Here is an 18,310-nt window from a genome sequence, read left to right as displayed (position 1 = left end):
TTAGGTTATTTAAGTGAGGGTTTTTTTTTAAAGGACTGGAGAGACATAGTCATGTTTGTGGGCAGCATGGAACCTGTCAGTAGACAGAAGCAAGTGAGTATTAGTGAAGAGGTGGGGATGATAGAAGAAGCGATCTTCTGAAGAAGATGGGGGGGGGGAGTGGGATCACTTGTACGTGTGGAGGGCTTTGCCTTGTCAAGGAAAAGGGTCACTTGGTGAAGGGGAAGAAGGCATCTTAGTGATGTAAAATTGAAGGAGGAGAGAACAGGGAGCTCTCTGGGAATGGCTTGAATTTTTTTTCAGTGAAGTAGGTGGCAAGGTTTTCAGCTGGGAGGATGGGGGTGGCAAAGCCATGAGAGGTTGGAAATGAGAGTTTGCAACAGCTACTGTTGTGTGTGGAACGGTGACTCAATTAGGCAGGTATAAAAAGGACTGTCTTGCCGCAGCGGATGAACGGTTCACATGTAAACTGACTTCCAGGGGATCCAGTAAGCCCCGTTTTGTGGTTTTTCTCCATCCCCATTCAATAGCAGGTGAATAGACAGGAAGGCAGAGGATAGTGGGAGTGATTAGGAGGTGATATTTAGCAAGGCAAGGATAGGGAGGCAAAAAATTCGACTGTGGAGCATAATATAGATTGAATTGGTTCATTAGAAGAATTGAGATAGGGAAGGGAAAAAAGGGGAGTGTAGACAGTGCAGAGGGTGATGGCTTGGGAAAGAACCAAGAGATTAAAGGACAGAGGACAAAGAATAAGTCTGTAAGGCAGAGGAAAAGATGGAATGATAATATATTATGATCTTGTAAAACAATTTTATGTATAGTCAAGCAAAACAAATCCCCCCCACTGTGTCCATGTCAAAAATCAAGAGTTAGGTAGCTCATTTCATCATGATCCTCTGGAATCATGAGTGGTTGATCATGATGCTGATCTTCTTAATTTTTTAAAATTTGTCTTTATAATGTTGTTCTTGTTACTGTACAAATTGTTCTGATTCTGTTCAACTTACTCTGCATCAGTTCCTACAAGTCTTCCCAGGTTTCTCTGAAACTTTTCCTTCCACTTTTTTTTTTTAAACACCACAGCAGTATTTTGTCACATCCATGTACTAGAACTTTAAAAAATATTTAGTTAGTTTCAAGCTCCAAATTCTCTCTCTCTCTGTTTCTCTGTCTCTCTCTCTTTTTCTGCCTCTCTCTTTCTGTCTCCCTCTCTCTCTCTTTCTCTCTCTTCTCTTCTCTCTCTCTCTCTCTCTCTCTCTCTCTCTCTCTCTCTCTCTCTCTCTCTCTCTCTCTCTCTCTCTCTCCCTCTCTCTCTCTCTCTCTCTCTCTCTCTCTGTCTCTCTGTCTCTGTCTCTGTCTCCCTATCTCTCTCTCTCTCTCTCTCTCTCTTTCTCTCTCTCTCTCTTTCTCTTTCTCTCTCTCTTTCTCTCTCTCTGTCTCTCTCTCTTCTCTCTCTCTCTCTCTCTGTCTCTCTGTCTCTGTCTCTCTCTGTCTCTCTGTCTCTGTCTCTGTCTCTCTCTCTGTCTCCCTATCTCTCTCTCTCTCTTTCTCTCTCTTCTTTGTCTTTCTCTGTCTCTGTCTGTCTCTCCCCTTCCTCCTCTCCTCCCTGAGATTGCAAGCAATCAGATATAGGTTATACAGGTTGCAATTATGTAAAACATTTTCATATTAGTCATTTTGTACAAGAAGACTCAAATAAAAGAAAGAAAGAAAGAAATGAAAAATATCATACTTCACTTTGTATTCAATTAATATTAGTTCTTTCTCTGGAAGTGGATTTTACTCAAATAAATCCTTGTTTAGCTTTTTCCCGATTGATGGGTACCTCCTTGGCTGCCACACATTTAACCCATATCGGATTGCTTGCCGTCTTGGGGAGTGAGGAAAAGAAAGAGAAAAATTGGGAACACGAGGTTTTGCAAAAGCGAATGTTGAAAACTAATGTTGCATGTATTTGGAAAAATAAAATATTGGGAAAAAAGAGGTGCTATAAATATTTTTGCATATGTAAATCCTTTCCTCTTTCTTTGATACCCTTTGTATATAAAGATAGTCTTCCTAGATCCAAGGGGAACGCACAATTTAATACCATTTGGGGCATAGTTTTAAAGTGTTTTCCAAAACAGCTGGAGCAGTTCTCAGTCCCACCACCAAGGTGCCACAGGAAGCCTGTTTTCCCACAGGCCCTCCAGCAGTTGTCATTTTCCATTTTTTGTCAACTTTGCCAATCTGATGGCTATCATGTGGAACCTCAGAAAAATAAGAGCTTAGTAAACACCCACTCCGTGTAAGCTGGGATACGGACCAAACAAAGAAACAAAATGAATGTGATTTTCAGCAACATTAAGAGTACAGTCTGAACAGGTAGCCGTAACATCTTTTGGATCAGGAACCGTGTGCAATCAGAGCTTTTCTTTAAGGAGATTCATAGGCCATGCAGATCTGTCCTCCGAAAACCTGGCAGGCCTAGGGGCAGATCCGATCATGCAATCAATATTTATTAGGTGACTACTATGTACCAGACAGCGGCCTTGGTGACACAAAGGCAGAGGCATTCTAGGGATCACTCTCTGACCTTGACTTTTCTTCTGGGGAGGTTTTGTGGAAACAATCTCTCCCCCCTTTCTAAAGTCCCCCTTGCTGATCTGGAAATGGCCCCTCCGCAGGAGAGGCCTGGCTCCCCCTCCTTGGAGAATGCTCTAGTCTGTGTTGTTCTGAGAAATGTATTTGAATTCTAGGACCCAGTCTCATTCTCCAGGCAACTGATAAGTCCCCTGCCCTGGCTCAATCCCCATAGTCCTCTCCTGCCCCTCTCTGCATCCCCTATGCCCAGAGTGGAGCCTCCTTCTTGCCCATCCTCAGCACCGTTCAGCTGGCCAGCCAGCTAAAGGGCTGGGGGAAGGGAGGGGGCTGCTGGGAACTTCGATTTCCTCTTCTCTTCCTTTGTCTGAAGGTCTCAATTGTTTCTGCCCGGCTGGTTTCTCAGTCTCCATCTCTGCGCCTCTCTCCAGGCGTGCTTCCATATCTGCCTCCCCCCCTGGCTCTGGGCAGCTGGCTCTGGGGGAACTCTGCCTGGGAGAAGGGGGTGGGAGGCTGGCGTGGCAATCCACGGGGTCTCCTCTCTGCTGTGGGGAGCCAGAATTCCCGCCACCATCCCCTCCTAGCCCCACCCTGGCCCTCCCAGCGGCGGGCAAGTGCATCCCCTGGAGGCTAGGCCCACCTCCCCTCCTCTTCCTCCCCACCCTGAGAGCTTGGGGGCTCCATGGCTCTAGTGCTGCGGGCTCCTGGGAGTCTGCTCTAGATGTCCTTACAAGGAGAAGTGGAGGGAGGAAGGGAGGAGGGAGAGTGGGGAGGCAGGCGGGGATGGGCAGGGGGAAGGAGGGAGTCAGTGAGGAGGGAGGAGAAGGTTGGGGCTGAGAGAACAGCAAGGCTGGAGGGAAAGTTGCTGGACAAAGGTAAGGCTGCTCCCCACCCCCGCCCCCTTCCCCTGGCGGCTCCCAATAGATGCCCACTCACATGCTCACACCCTCTCCCCCACGCATCACACCCCAGACGAGCGGGAGCCAGACGCTGGCGCAGACAGGTCCACCTGCCCCATCCCCTGTCGCCTGCCCCCATCCCCTGTCGCCTGCCCCCATCCCCTGTCGCCTGTCCTCCCTCTTTCCCCCCCGCAGCCGCACCTGGGTGCTCCCGAGGCCCAGGCGGCAGGAGCCACCTCCCTCCCAGGCGCGCACAAGCTCAGCAGCCCCCCGCAGAGCTGCAGGTGGTCAGGCAGACGCACCGAGCTGGCACTCCTCCCCGGCTCCCCCTCCCCGGCTTCCCCGGGCTCTCCATCCCCTGCCTGACTGGGCCAAGGGAAGCCTGACCGGCGGCGCTGCCATCGAGGTAGGGCTGGTGCGTGTGTGTCTGATGAGGGGAAGCTGGGGTGGGTGGCGAGGGTGGGCGCAGCACTGATGCCATGTCTCCCTCCTGCTGTTGGAGCAGTCTGGGGATGTGCGTGCGTGTGAGTGTGTGAGTGAGAGAGAGAGACTGTGTGTGTGTGTGTGTGTGTGTCTGTGTGTGTGGTATGTGTGTGTGCGTGTGTGTGTGTGAGAGAGAGACTGTGTGTGTGTATGCGTGTGTGTGGTTGTGTGTGTGTGTGTGTGTGTGTGTGTGTGTGTGGTGTGTATGCGTGTGTGTGTGTGTGTGTGTGTGTGTGGTGTGTGTGTGAGAGTGCGTGTGCCTGTGTTGTGGAGGACTTGTGTGGGTGGTGGATTTGAGTTGGCTCGCCCGCTGTGATCTGTCACGTCTATGTGGATGTATGTTGGAGTACGGAACCCCAGAACCATCAGATGCTAAAACTGGAAGGGACCCACCTCTCGCTCTGCAGTGCATGGGGGGGGGGGGTTCCTGGCAGCCTCAGACCCAGAGATGCGGCTTCCCCCACCCTGCCTGTGTCCAGACTCAGGCGTCACATCTTCCAGCTGAAGCGCATCCTGGCCCCGGGAGGCCCTGCCTCATCCCGAGGGGTCTCTCCCCTAGCTGGGGTGGGCGCTTCCAATTGTACTTCTCCACAGCCCCTCCATCCCCCAGACATGCCGCTGGGCTCGGGCTGGAAGAAGAGGACAGAAGATATTGGCAAAATCTACGACATCAGAGAGAAACTCGGGGCGTGAGTGAGGGGAGCTGGGGGGGGGGCTGCTTTGGCCTTTTTGACCCTTTCTCCCAGACAGCATTCTGGCTCCATGCTTCGGACAGATGTCGTGCCTCCCTCCCCCAATGACTCAGTCTGGGGGCATTTCCACAGCCCCTCCTATTTCAGCAAGTCTCTGTTAAGGTCTCTCCATCTCTCCGCCTCTGCACCAAAGGCATGGGGTACTTTGGGTGGAGAGAAGGTACGAGCCTGCGTGTCTCTTGCACAATTAGGGCCCATCTGATGTCCCTCTGTCTTTGTTTTGGATCCTCTGGTGTTAGATGCTCTCAGCTAACCCAGGGGACTGGGCCCTGGTGGGGTTCCAGGTGCTTAGGATCCTAGATAGAACCAAAAGGCACTTGAGAGAGCATCTAATCCAGCTCATCATGTTACAGGTGTGACAACTGAAGCTTGTTGAAAGGAAGTGACTTGTATAGGGTCACACAGAAGGTCCCACCTAGATCTAGAGACGGTGGGGACCTCAGAGCCCATCTAATGTAACCTCCTCATTCAACAGAGTGGGAAAGTAAGGCCCAGGAGGGTTCATCCAGGTAGCAGAAATGAGATCTGGACTCAGTTCCTTTCAATTATGCCAGGCTGTCTCTTCCCTGGGTGTCCCTGAGTTCTGAGGACATCCAGTGGGCCTCGCACCTGACCTGTTAACGCTCCATCCCATCAAGGTGTAAGCACTACTGGGCTGCCAGCCCTGACCTCCCTTCTTTTTCCTCAGGGGAGCGTTCTCTGAGGTGTTTCTGGCCCAGAATCTCTGCTCCAAGAGACTGGTGGCTCTCAAGTGCATCCCAAAGAAGGCTCTGAGGGGGAAGGAGGTGGCCGTCGAGAATGAGATCGCTGTCGCTGTTCTCAAAAAGTAAGGAAGTGTCCGGGGCTTGGGGCACAGTGGACTTGGATGGGGGGGGGGGAGATCTGTGCCCTTCCAAGCTTCCCAGCCTCCCCCTGACTGACCCCTGCACTTGTGCATTTCTTGTGTCTGTGCAATGTGAAGTGTGTGAGTGTGTGTGAGTGTGTGTGTGTGTGTGTATGTGTGTGTGAGTGTGTGTGTGAGTATGTGTGTGAGTGTGTGTGTGTGTGTGTGTGAGTATGTGTGTGAGTGTGTGTGTATGTGTGTGTGAGTGTGTGTGTGTGAGTATGTGTGTGAGTGTGTGTGTGTGTGTGTGTGTGTGTGTGTGTTCTGTGTAATGGGGAGGAAAGGAAGGAAAGGAGAGAAAGAAAAGTAAGGGAGGAAAGGAGGAGATGAGAGAAGGATGGAGCAGAGGTAGGAGAGGACAAGGAAGAGAGGAGGGAGAGAAGAAGGAGGGGGAGTGGGGAAGGAACAGAAAAGGAAGGGGAGGGGTGTGGGAAATGAGAGGAGGGTTCAGCTCATTCCTCCTGGGGACTGGTTATTTTCTGTTTAGGTCAAATCTTTCCTAGCTTCTGGTCTTCCTGCCAAGGAGTGCTGAGAGGAGGCTCTGTGTATTCAGGGTTAGCACACTGAGCTCGTGGGCTGGGGAGGGGGAGGGGGGGTTGACTCCCTCTGGGCCCCTGAAGAGAGGGGGGCACATCTCCTCTGTGGACAAGTCGTCTCCCCAGGCGGGGCCTCAGTTGCTTCCTCTGTCAAATGAGAGGGCTGGACTCCAAGGTCCTTGCAAGTTCCAGAGTGGGGATCATTGAGGGAAAGACTCCTCCTCAAGTCTCGGCTTTGGAGCTGGACAAGTCATTTCCCATCCAGAAGCTGATCCCTTTCTCTCTAGATGAAGAGACACCAGGCGAGGGCACCAGCAGGGTCCCTGGGGGGCCCAGCCCCTGGCCCGGACTACATCCTCCATGGGGAGAATCCTCACAAAAGCTCCTCGCCTCGTGGTTCCTGGAGGGAGCGGAGAATCCCCCCATCCCCTTCCACCCCTCACTCACACCTTCAGACACATATATGTGCTATTATAACTTTGGTTCCCTGTCCAGAGATGGCCTTAGGAGTGGGCAGGGCCCATGCTGCCTTCAGGGACTGAGAAGGAAGCCCACCCGGGCAGCCATCTCCCGTCTGGACGACAAACGTTTAAGTGGGTGCAGCTACTAGGTGGCGGGCACGGTGCTCCACGCTGAGGGGCCAATCACTTACAGTCTCCAATGAAATACAAATTATATGCAAGGGACTATTTATTGAGGGAGCACTGGTTCCTCCTCTAGCCACAGAGCTGACAGAGAAAATGTCTGAGTTTAGAGGCCAGCAGGCCAAGCGGGCTAGAAAAGAGGCAGAGAGAGGAGATTTATGGTTTAGAGAGCCCAGAACTGGCTCACCAAGGGCCAGGCCAAAGAGTTTTCCCTTCAGAGCAATAAGCACTTCCTGTCTGGGTGATCTGGGATAAGTCTTTTCACCTCCACAGGGGTTCTTGAGCAGGTCAGGTGGCATGCTGTGTTAAGAATATCTGCTATGTGGAGGTTGGATTGGAGGGGATGAGACTAAAAACAGGAGGCCGATGAGGAGACCGTGGCAACGCTCTAGGCCTGGACTAGGATGATAGCTGGGAGAGTGAAAAGAAGCCGCAAGATGGGAGATGTGGTGTGGCAATCAAATTGGCAATTTTCTTGGAAAGTGAACTGAGTGGTGAAAGATGAGCTAGCTTGTCTGATAGTGGCTAGCGTGCCAGGTCTGGAGTCAGGAAGGTTCATCTTTCTGAGTTCCCATCTGGCTTCGGATACTTCCTAGCTCTGTGACCCTGAACAAGTCATTTTACCTTGTCTGCCTCAGTTTCCTCATCCGTAAAATGATCTGAGAGAAGGATATGGTAAACCACTCCAGTATCTCTGCCAAAAAACAAAATGGGCTCACAAAGAGTTGGACATGACTGAAAAACAACTGAAGGGAGGATGACCCTAAAGTTTCGAAGCCGGGTGATCAGCAGGATGGCAGAGTCCCATATAGAAAGAGGGAACTTGGGAAGAGGGGTAGATTTAGGGGGAAGAGAATGAATTCGGTCTGGGACGTGTTGGGTTTGAGGTGCTCATGGGATGCCCGAGTAGAAATGTCTAGCGGGCAGTGAGTGACACAGTCATTTATATAGCAATAGATCCATGGGAGCTGATACCTGAAATATTACTGTGTCCTTCCTTTTGCAAAAAGCTGCCCCTTGCTAAGCTGCAACATGTCCTTTAGGAATCCAAGGGGAGGGGTAGGACTACAGCAGCAGTACACGGTGGAAAGAGCGTCAGATTGTGGCTTTGTCACTTCCTATGCGAATCATCTTGGCCAAGTCCTTTCTTCTGCACTGGGCTTACTTTTGTCTCAAAGTGAGGAGGGGAAGTCTGGATGGATTCCAACGGCCCTTTTAGCTTTAAATCTATGCTCGGGTGACTGCGGGCTCATTGAAGACAAGGGCTATCTGGGATCCCAAAGATCTTTATAATTCCTAAGTTTGCCTGTGTGTATTTATTTATCTAGGAGGGATGCGCAGATAATCACTGTTTTGTAACGTCTAGCACAGTGCGTGGCAGACGCTTGATAAAATCTCCTCCCGTGTGGATTTTGTGTGTGTGCTCTAGGTTTGTGTGTAGCAGGATTTCTGTATAAATGGATCTCTGTGGGTGTTGATATGCTCCTCTTCCCTGTACCCTTTTCCGTGCTCCCCATCCCTCTGAAGCCTCCCTCCCGGTAAGCCTTTGTTACCATTCCAGGGTCAGCCACCCCAACATTGTGGCCCTTGAAGATGTCCATGAGAGCAGCACCCATCTCTACCTGGCCATGGAACTGTGAGGGGGATGGGGCACTGGGGGGCAGGGAGGAGGTGGCCACCACGGGGGATCAGGAAGGGGGAGCCCCAGATGGGGCTGGGCCAAATTCAATTTGAAATTCACAATTCCAAATTTCTGTGTGTCAGATGCTACGCTGGGTGCAAAAATGAACCCATCTTTACCTTCAAGGAGCTTGTGTTCTTTTAGAGGGAGAGGGGCTGCCGCCTGGGGGAGGGGGAAGTATAAGCCCCCATGTTCCCCTGTCCCCAGGGTGACAGGGGGGGAACTGTTCGAACGGATCATGGAACGGGGCTCATACACAGAGAAGGATGCCAGCCACCTGGTGGGGCAGGTCTTGGGAGCTGTCTCCTACTTACACAGCCTGGACATCGTGCACCGGGACTTAAAGGTAACTGAGTGGAAATATGGGGAGCCCCTCGCTGTCTCTGTCCCCTTTCCCCCAGGACAAAACTCACCCTCCATAGCCAGATGGAGGGCCCTCTGGCCTGTGGCTGGGATAACCCTGTCTCAACTTGGGGACCCTGGGAATTTCTCCTCCCAGGCAACCTAGAAATCTTGGGAGGAGTGGGCCTTGGGCCTGGGACCTGGGCTGCCCCCAAATCAGGGACTGAAGCCCCTTTCCAGAGTGCTGCCCTTCCTCTCCGCACCTCCCCCCAAGCTTAGGGCTCCTCCTTCTCCTCCTGATCTGCGCTTTCTCTCCAGCCCGAGAATCTCCTGTACGCCACCCCCTTTGAGGATTCTAAGATCATGATTTCTGACTTTGGCCTGTCTAAGATCCAGGAAAGCAATGTCTTGGGCACGGCCTGTGGAACCCCGGGCTATGTCGGTGAGGGCCAAGGTCTCGGCGGGTGGTACCAAGCGACGTGATGGGTGCCGGCGGATTGTTGAGTGGGGAGGGGACCTGGAAAAAAGGGAGCGGAGAGGGCTGGCCTGGGATATAAAGGCTCAGCTCCCTGCATGCCGATGGCCACATGTAATGCTCTCCTCTGTGGGCTAGGCCGGGAGAGGGCGGTGCCAGGGGGATTGCGTTTTCTGCCTCTTGAGCTCTTATACCTGCGTCTGTGTGCCTGCATGTTTCTGTGTGTGTGTGTGTGTGTGTGTGTGTGTGTTTTTCTGTGTCCTGGTGTCTGGCTCCCAGCCCCTGAACTCCTGGAACAGAAGCCCTATGGGAAGGCTGTAGATGTCTGGGCCCTGGGGGTCATCTCCTATATCCTGTGAGTTACTCAGAATTGGCATTGCTTGTTCTAGCTGTCCGTCTATTACTTGGCTTGGAGGCCCCTTCCAGGGGATGGAGAGGGGAGGTCCTCCTCTTTAACCCTAGTCCTTCAAAACGTGGGGACTGGGGAGCACAGACCGAGCCTGAGGATGGGCTTGGGGTGTTGGGAGGTGGGACCTGAACAGGCTGATGGCTCTGCCTTGCCTCCCATTGTTTCTCCTTCCTCCTTCTCTCTCTCTGTCTCTCTCTCTGCCTCTCTCTCTGTTTCTCTGTCTCTCTGTTCTATCTCTCTCTATCTCTCTATCCTGTCTCTCTGTCTCTCTCTGTCTCTCTGTCTCTCTCCTCTCTGTCTCTCTGTCTCTCTCCTCTCTCTCTCTCTCTCTCTCTCTCTCTCTCTCTCTCTCTCTCTCTCTCTCTCTCTCTCTCTCTCTCTCTCTCTCTGTCTCTCTTTCTCTCTCTCCCTCCTCCTTTCTCTCCTCTCTCTGTCTCTGCCTCTGTTTCTTTCTGTGTCTCTCTTTTCTTCCATCCCTTCCCCTCTGTCCCTCTCATTAATCTCCTACCTGATATTTCTCCTGACCCCCCCCGATCTACCCTCCATGGTGCCCCCAGTCTGTGTGGCTACCCCCCCTTCTATGACGAGAATGACTCGGAGCTCTTCAGTCAGATCCTGAAAGCCAACTATGAGTTTGACTCCCCGTACTGGGACGACATCTCTGAGTCGGGTGAGTTTTCTGCAATTCTTGGCCCTGAAGGATAGAGTCCCAGGGCCTTCTTGAGGGTGGGGGTGATAGAAGAGGCTCCTATGGTCAGAGGGTCACTCCCTAACTGAGAGCTTGCTAACTCCCAGCCAAAGACTTCATCCGGCACCTCTTGGAGAGAGACCCTGAGAGGCGGTTCACCTGTGAGCAAGCCTTGCAGCATCTTTGGTGAGCATCTTGGGCGGTGAGGGGGTGCTCCCCTCTGCCCCCTCTGCCCCCTGACCCTCTGGATTGCCCTCCTGTCACTAGGATCTCTGGGGACACAGCCCTGGACAAGAACATCCTCAGTTCGGTCAGCGAGCAGATCCAGAAGAATTTTGCCCGAACCCACTGGAAGGTAAGATTGGAAGAGGGCGGAGAGGGCGACAAGCTCTTCCCCAGGACGCGAATGGCCTGGACCCTCAGCCGCCTCCTCTCCGGCCCCTTGGGTTGAGGGAAGCATTTGCCTTCTGGACAGATGTGAGGGTGGGAGGTGGGAACGAGATGAGTGCTGAGGTTACCCCGAGACAGGTGGGGGAGAAGGAGCAGGGCAAAGCCAAGACCTTAACCATCCTGTCCCACTCCAGAGGGCAATCAATGCCACATCCTTTCTTCGCCACATCACCAAGATGGGACAGAGCACGGAGGCGGATGGGGACGAGGGCCCCGCTGAGCCCGTCCCTCAGGAAAGACAGCAGAAAAAGTGAGGATGCCTCCTGTCAAGCGGCCACTCACTCATCAAGGTAGCTTTCCTCAGCTCGCTTGGGGAGTCTGGGGCAGGACTGGGGCCCGGGAAGCCACACGAACACTGAGGCCCCGAGGAGGCTTCTGGGAGAAGTAAGAAAAGGCTGGAGGAGGGAGGAGGGAGGAGGGAGGAGGAAGGAGGAAGGAGGGAGGAGGGAGATCTCCTTTTGAATGTCAGGCTGAGAGATTTGAATCTGCTCTTGAATAGGGAGCCACAGCATTTCACTTGAGCCTTCTGGAAGATTGGAGGGAAGTGGGGTGAGGTGGTCCGGAAGTCTGAGCCTTACTTTTCTTTCTCCAATTCCCCAATTCAGAAATCATTTCACCTGGAGCTGGAAGTGCTGGAAGAGGAGTCCCCCTTTGGCTCTTATGGACGTCACTAGCAATTTCTTCCCCGCCTGTGCCCTGACTGCCCTGGTTCTCCTTTCCTCTCCCGCCCCCCAGTCATAACTTTCTGTGCCTGCCGCCCCTGCCCCCCCCATCCGCTCTCAGTGGGGGCTGTTTGGACGTGTCTGGGGAGACCCCGGTGTTGTTTGGAGAATCCCTCTGGCTAGAAGGGAGGCAGATACTGCAGGGAGGGTGGGGGAGGTGTTCTGGAGGTCCCGGTGAAAGTGTCACCCAGGAAGCTGAAAGGAGGAGGGGGCTGGGGCTAGAAGCTTCACTACTGCTCCCGTCCTGCGTCCCGTGGCTGAGGCTGGGTGGGTGGCTTTCTTAGTCACGCTCAAAGGGATCACTGAAGGGTTGGGGCCTCAACCCCTTCACAGGGAAGGCAGTGAGAAAGAAAGTGGAGAAGGGGGGAGATCAATGATGGAGATTTGGGGAACTAAAAATCCTGGAGGGGCTCCTGGGTGAGCTACTTTCACACTCAGAATCTCCATCCAGTTAAGGTGGATGGTGAAGGCCTCAGTTGGGCTCTGAAAGTTCTGCTTAGCTCCAAATTTGTTGCCTCCACGAATGGGGATTCCTTTCCCTCTTCCTTCAGGCCCAGGGCATGCCTGTCTGTTTATCTGTCTGTGGTCCTTCCTGTCTCTAGCAGCCCCAGCCCCCAGCATTTGCCATTTCATCGAGCAAATAAAATTACTTTAAAAAAAGAGAGGGAGAGAATGTGGTCATTGGAGGTGGTGATGGCTGTAGTGGTGTGTGTGTGTGTGTGTGTGTGTGTGTGTGTGACAGAGACAGAAAGAGAAAGACAGATAGACAGAGACACACACATTAGAGATAGACAAACACAGAGACAGAGAGATGAGAGAGATTTTACTCTTTCTAATCTGGCTGCTCACTCCACAGCCTCCACACCAACTTCTTTCCCCACCCCCTACTTTCCAGTTTTGGAGCCATGAATCACAATCAGATCAACTTAGCCATTGTTCCTGGATGGGGTGTGTCAATCTACTTCCCTTAGGCCCCATTCAGTGCCCCCTTCCATCCCCCTCTTAACTTTCTAGATCTAGGTCCTCCTCCCAGATCACTTTTACCTTAATTTTATTGTTTCCTCCATTAGAATAGAAATTCCTGGAGAGCAGGAATTCCTTGGTTTTTGCATTTTCCCCCTCAGCCCTTAGCATAGAGTTTAGCACCTAATTAATGTTAAATGCATGGTTTTTATTCATTCATTCATTCTGTGTGTGTGTGTATGTGTAGTGTGTCTGTGTGTGCATGTCTGTGTGTGTGTATGTGTAGTGTGTCTCTCTGTGTCTGTGTGTGTGTGTGAGAGTGTATGTGTGTGTGGTGTGTATGCAGGCAAATGTTCTCTTTGGACTCTGCAGTTGGGTCACTGGGGCTTTCTGTGGCTAATGGGGGGCACTGGCTTCCAGACTTCAGGAGACAGGTTTTGACCTGGAAATAAGAGAAGTTCTAGCCTTCCTTTGCCATGCCACCCACATGGGACAGACCCGTGAGGGAGCCGGCGAGGAGGGGCCTGCCATCTCTTGTGTCCTCTGCCTCTGGGTGGGCTCCCTTTCTCTGGGCAAGGTTATGGGGACCTTTCATCTTATTTACTACAACAAGAACTTCAGTAGCATCTGAAAAACAGAACGGAGAACAGTTTTATTTCCGGGGAACACATTCTGCGGATGAGAAGGATATGTATTTACCAAATATGTTGCTCCCAGAGCAGATGTGAGATGTTGGTGGCGTCAGGAACGTCCTGTGTTTCCTCAGCCCCTCTCAATGCAGGCCAGTGCCCAGGCCTGGAACTTCTCCTCTTGGGGTAGTGAAGTCATTTGCCCAAGGTCACAGAGCTGGGGTGGCAGAGGTTTTTCGGCTTCCCAGGTCAGCACTCTTCCTGTTTCACCGAGATATACACTTAAAACCCATTTTTAAAAAATTAGCTCTTTTGTTATATTTTACATTTCAAACTGTCTCCCTCACTGCATAGTTCATTTTATAAGTTCTTTCTCTAGAAGTGAATAATATCTCCCTTCATGGGTTCTTTGGAATTGATTGGAGTATTTATAATCCGAATAATTTAGTCATTCACACTTGTTCTTTGAACAATATTGCTCTTGTTCTCTTGGTTTTCCTTATTTCATCCAAGTCTTTCTCTGTGGTTTTCCAAGATCATCAAAGTCATCATTTGTTACACCCCACTAGTATTCCATCACAACCATATACCACAGTTTGGTCAGATGGATGGGCATCCCTTCACTTTCCAGTTCTTTTCTACCACAAAGAGAGCCGATAGAAATATTGGAGAACAAATAGGTTATTTTTCTTTTTATTCCATCACCTTGAGAAACTCTGATAGTGCCATTGCTGGATCAAAGGGTAAACACAGTGGGCATGATTCCAGATTGCTCTCCAAAATGGTTCCAGCAGCAGTGTATTAGCATCCCGATTTTTCAACCTCCCCCTCCAACATTTGTCATTTTCATCTTCTATGATTTTAGTCAACCTGATGGGCGGGAGATGACATCTCAAATTTGTTTTCATTTGCATTTCTCCAATCAATCATGATTTAGAGGCTTTTTTTTTTTTTCTTAGGGTTAAAAATAGTTTTGTTTTCTTCATTGGAAAACTCCCTTGCTGTATCTTTTGATCATTTATCACCTGGGGAATGAGTCACATTTTTTTTTATAAATTGGACAAAATTCTTTTTATATTTGGGATGAGATTTTTAGCTGAAAAACTTGTCTCTAAAAACTTCCCTCCCAATTTTTGCTTTCTTTCTAATCTTGGCTACGTTGGTTTTATTTGTACAAACTCTTTTTAATTTAATGTAATTAAAAGGATCATTTCACATCTCAAAATGTTCTCTATCTCTTATTCATAAATTTGATGTTGATATGTTCCTTTTCTCCTATTTTTCTTATGAAATCTAAGTCATATCCATTTTTCCCTTATTTTGCAAAATGATGTAAGATATTGGTCTATATACCCAATTTCTGCCAGTACAATTTTTTTTTTTACCAAATGGTGAATTCATATCCTGTAAGTTTAAATGTGTATAATTATCAATCACACGGTTGCTATAATCATTTACTACTGTGTGTTGTGTGTCTACTCTGTTCTGATGACCCACCTTTCTATTTCTTAGCCAGTGCCAGATAGTTGTGATAATTCATAACTGCCTTATGAGAAAGATCTGGCATTGCTAAGCTTTTTTCCTTTACATTTTCTCCCATTAATTTCTTTGATATTCTTGACCTTTGGTTCTTTCAAATGAATTTTGTTACTATTTTTTTTTTTCTAATTCATGAAATAATTTTGAAGAATTTATACAGACAAATTATACACAAAATACAAAATATACACATAATAAATATGAAATAATAGTGCAGGGAGGACCCTACCAATTTGGGGGATTAGGAAAGGCCTCAGGTAGAAAGCAGCTTTGGAGTTGGACGAGTTAGGGATTCTAAGAGCAGAGGAGAAACTGCCTTCCAGGCTTAAGGAACAATCTACAAAAAAAGCACACTTTAGAGTTGGAATATCCTGTATGGGGAATTGCAAATAGGTCTGAGGGCCGGAACAGTGAGCATTTAAAAGGAAGTAATTTGCAATACAGCCTAATCTGGAGAGGAAGAAGGAGCTTAATCCCGGAGATCCTTCAAAGCTAAATGGAAGATTTTATTTCAGAGGCGATATAGAACTGCTGAAGTTTTTTGAGTAAGGACCTAAAACATTGATCCATATTTTAGGAATGTCAAGTGAAGTCAACAAGCATTTATTAAGCACTTCTTGTGTAGCAGGCACTGTTCAAAGCATTAGTGATACAAAAAGAAAAGCCAAAGACAGCTCCTGCTCTCAAAGAGCTCACAGACAATTTGTAAACAAACAAAAAAAAAAAATCAAAACTTCCAAACAAAACATAGCAAGATAAACATCACATCTTTTAGGAAAGTAACTAAGATTAAGGACCTGGAGTCAGGAGGACCTGAGTGTAAATTTGGTCTCTGATGACTAGTTGTGTGCCCCCCCGGACAAATCAGTTAAACCCCTTCCTCCCCCTCCCTCATTGCCTTTGTTTGTTTTTGTTTTAAAGGTGATTGGGAAAGATTTTCCTAGGGAAAGTCCGACCTTGAAGGAGGCTTTGTAGAGAACGAATTCTTGGGACAATCCGTTGGGGAGATCCAACAGGCAGTTGGAGCTGCGGGCCTAGACTTCTGGGGAGAGATCAGAGCTGGATCTAGAAGGGGTCCCCAAAGTGTTAGCGTAGCTTTATGTTATGAAAATCGTGAAGCTTTTCGAGCTGCATTAAGTCTTTGAAGACTCCATAAATAGGTCTGAGTCATCTATATAGAGATAATAATTGAACCTGGAGACATTAAGATTACAGAAAGGGTCCCCAAGTTTTGTTATTGTTTAGCCTCCATCCCCGGAGGCCCGAAGGCAGCAGGAGGCTAATGTCCTGACTTCCAAGTGGCTTACATAGAACCTTGGAGGAACCTATACCTAGAGGTCAAGATAGAGATGTGGAGGCTGTGAAGGATGCTTCAGAGCAGTTGCACTGGCAGAAAGACAAGCAGGAGGGAGAGAGCAGCTCATGAAAACTCAGGGAAGCAAGCGTCTATCCAGGAAGAAAGGAGGGAAATAACGTCAGGGCCCAGAAAGCTGAACACTAAGAAAAGAACAATTAGATCAGGCAACTAAGAACTCATTGTTAATTTATGAGAGAATACTTTCTATTGAATGATCAGATTAAAAGTCACACTGCAGAGACATGAAGGAGAAAAGCAGGCTGCCTCCTTTCCCCAGGATTTGCTCGGTTTCTAGGGGGTTGATCCTCCCTAGGATGAATAGGAGATTCAGAGGGGGCAGGCTCGTTGGGGAAAGTGAAAGGGAAGGATTTGGCAGACCTCGCCACGTAGATAAGTAAACCACATGAAAGGAAGGGGCAGAAAGGGAGTGTTTGATGATAAATAATAATAACAATAGCTGACATTCCTAAAACCCCATTAAGGCTTGCTAAGCACCTTACATTATTAGTATTTCATCTGATATTCACACTGGGAGATAAATACTAGTATTAGTCCCATTTCAGAGATGGAGAAACTGAGATTAAAGGACTTGCCCAGATTCCTCCTGCTAGTAACCTCATAGCCTTGGGGCAGCATTTTCTCCACTAACCCGTGCTGCCCCTTGGTGATTGGTGATTAAGTGCCCAAGAGGAAACAAACGATCAAGAGGGAAAGAATTAGAGCTGAAAGAGACGTTACAGGGGATCAGATGCAACCATGTAGCGTTTTGTATTTTTTAGTTGAAACACTTATTTCCTTGTGACAGCGATGCTATTAAGTATTTCTTTCAAGGACATCACAACCAGCGTTCAACAGCTTTGCCTCCTTCCTCTTGTCTTAATAACACTGAACTCAAATATCTCATCAGGTATCTCCTAACTACACAAATAATGGGCTTGGTCTGAGGATTATTGAATTGAACTTTAATCCATATGCTATTGGATGTATTTGAAAACACTTGAAGAAGAGGACTTATCTGCAATTCGCTTTTATACTCCTTAGCACACATGGATGGTTTTGGATAAGTCACTTGGCCTCTCAGGGAAGGGCCCCTGGGCCACCAGCTCTCTGCTGTTTGATGATCCTAAATGAGAGAAAAGTCAAGAAGACGACACCAATCGTGCTTCTTGTGTGTTCCAGTTCATAGCACAGCCTTGTGTGTCATTGGACAAGTCCTTTTCTTTCTCTGTCAAATTATGGAGTCGTCTTTACTTGTTTTAGGTGGATGTGTGGATATCTAACTATAGGTGTGCATCTACATCACATATAGACACACACACACACACACACACACACACACACACACACACACACACACACACACCCCTAGGAGTTTTTTCTGGAAACTCTCTGTCAGCTGTCCATTCTGAGCTTCCATTTTGAATATGCAGATGTAAACCTAGCTAAGTGGGAGTGCCACTAGTTTCTAAGGGAGTGAGATGCTATGCCATTTCAATTTCGCTGCTCTGGGTCCAAATCCAGTTTTCTCTCCCTTTAATAACATCCTCGGGACTGGTGGAGAGTATGTATTACTGTTCCCAGTTTGTAGGTGAGAGGTGACTGTGGTTCCCCTGGGGCTGGATGGGGCGAGGAGGCTCTAATTCTGAGTCTTCTCTAGACTTCTTAGGAAGGAGAGAGGAAATAATAACAGCCATAACAATAGCTCTCCCCGGTCAGGGGCCACAGATGAAGCACTCATCCCTTTCCTGGCTCAGGTCTTCAGCCCCACTGCCTTCTGGTGTGTGTGTGTGGGGGGGGGGGACTCTTCCTTTTGAATGTTTGCTGGCCAAAGACTGTCCCTTCACAGGGGATTGGCCTATTTGACTTTCAAGATTCCCATAATTCTGTGTGGCCCTTTCTAGGTCTGGCCTGCATTAAGGGAGAGAAGATACCATGATGGATGGAGACTGGGGAGTCTCTAAAATCCCCAACAGGATTAGATCCATGGTTAAAGTAGGCAGACAGCTGGGGCTTTTACCCCTTCCCCCCTTCCTAAGCAAAGCCCAGCTCATGGTTTGTACGTGTTGTCCTTGCCCCAGATTTGAGGAATTCTGCTGATGGATGACACAGAGCTGATAGGATAGGTGGGAGGTAGGGATGGGGACTTAGGACTGACCTCTAGGGAGAGAGGCTTCCTGAGATCCTCATGTTCTTTCTACTCATTATATCAACCAATTAATCAACCTTCTCGAGTTCTTCCTGTGGGTTGAACAGCCTTGGACTGGTTGCTCTTTCC

At 49.2% G+C, this 18,310-nt stretch overlaps 1 protein-coding gene across 2 annotated transcripts; it reads left to right on the top strand.

Moving 5' to 3' along the window:
• Positions 1-3,361: 3,361 nt before the first annotated feature.
• PNCK (pregnancy up-regulated nonubiquitous CaM kinase) lies at positions 3,362-12,221 on the top strand. 2 transcript variants are annotated; one of them, XM_074278138.1, is made up of 13 exons: positions 3,362-3,458; positions 3,678-3,888; positions 4,560-4,654; positions 5,406-5,543; positions 8,342-8,416; positions 8,669-8,807; positions 9,122-9,245; positions 9,558-9,633; positions 10,245-10,357; positions 10,483-10,561; positions 10,643-10,730; positions 10,960-11,115; positions 11,431-12,221. In XM_074278138.1, exons 3-12 carry the CDS (start codon positions 4,578-4,580, stop codon positions 11,077-11,079), a joined length of 1,029 nt encoding a protein of 342 aa, XP_074134239.1. In that variant the 5' UTR covers positions 3,362-3,458; positions 3,678-3,888; positions 4,560-4,577; the 3' UTR covers positions 11,080-11,115; positions 11,431-12,221. The 2 variants fall into 2 exon arrangements, with proteins under 2 accessions (XP_074134239.1, XP_074134240.1); XM_074278139.1 differs by having other exon boundaries at positions 3,388-3,458; positions 3,730-3,888; positions 11,431-12,209.
• The last annotated feature ends 6,089 nt before the right edge of the window (positions 12,222-18,310 follow it).

Source organism: Sminthopsis crassicaudata, chromosome X, assembly GCF_048593235.1.
Source record: "Sminthopsis crassicaudata isolate SCR6 chromosome X, ASM4859323v1, whole genome shotgun sequence".
Classification (NCBI taxonomy): domain Eukaryota; kingdom Metazoa; phylum Chordata; class Mammalia; order Dasyuromorphia; family Dasyuridae; genus Sminthopsis; species Sminthopsis crassicaudata.
This window is presented reverse-complemented; position numbering and strand designations above follow the sequence as displayed.

Coding starts and splice junctions, on each gene's coding strand:
- PNCK (XM_074278138.1), top strand. CDS start 4,578: ATGCCGCTGGGCTCGGGCTGGAAGAAGAGGACAGAAGATATTGGCAAA. Junction 8,417..8,668: donor CTCTACCTGGCCATGGAACT/GTGAGGGGGATG, acceptor CCCTGTCCCCAG/GGTGACAGGGGGGGAACTGT. Junction 8,808..9,121: donor TCGTGCACCGGGACTTAAAG/GTAACTGAGTGG, acceptor CTTTCTCTCCAG/CCCGAGAATCTCCTGTACGC.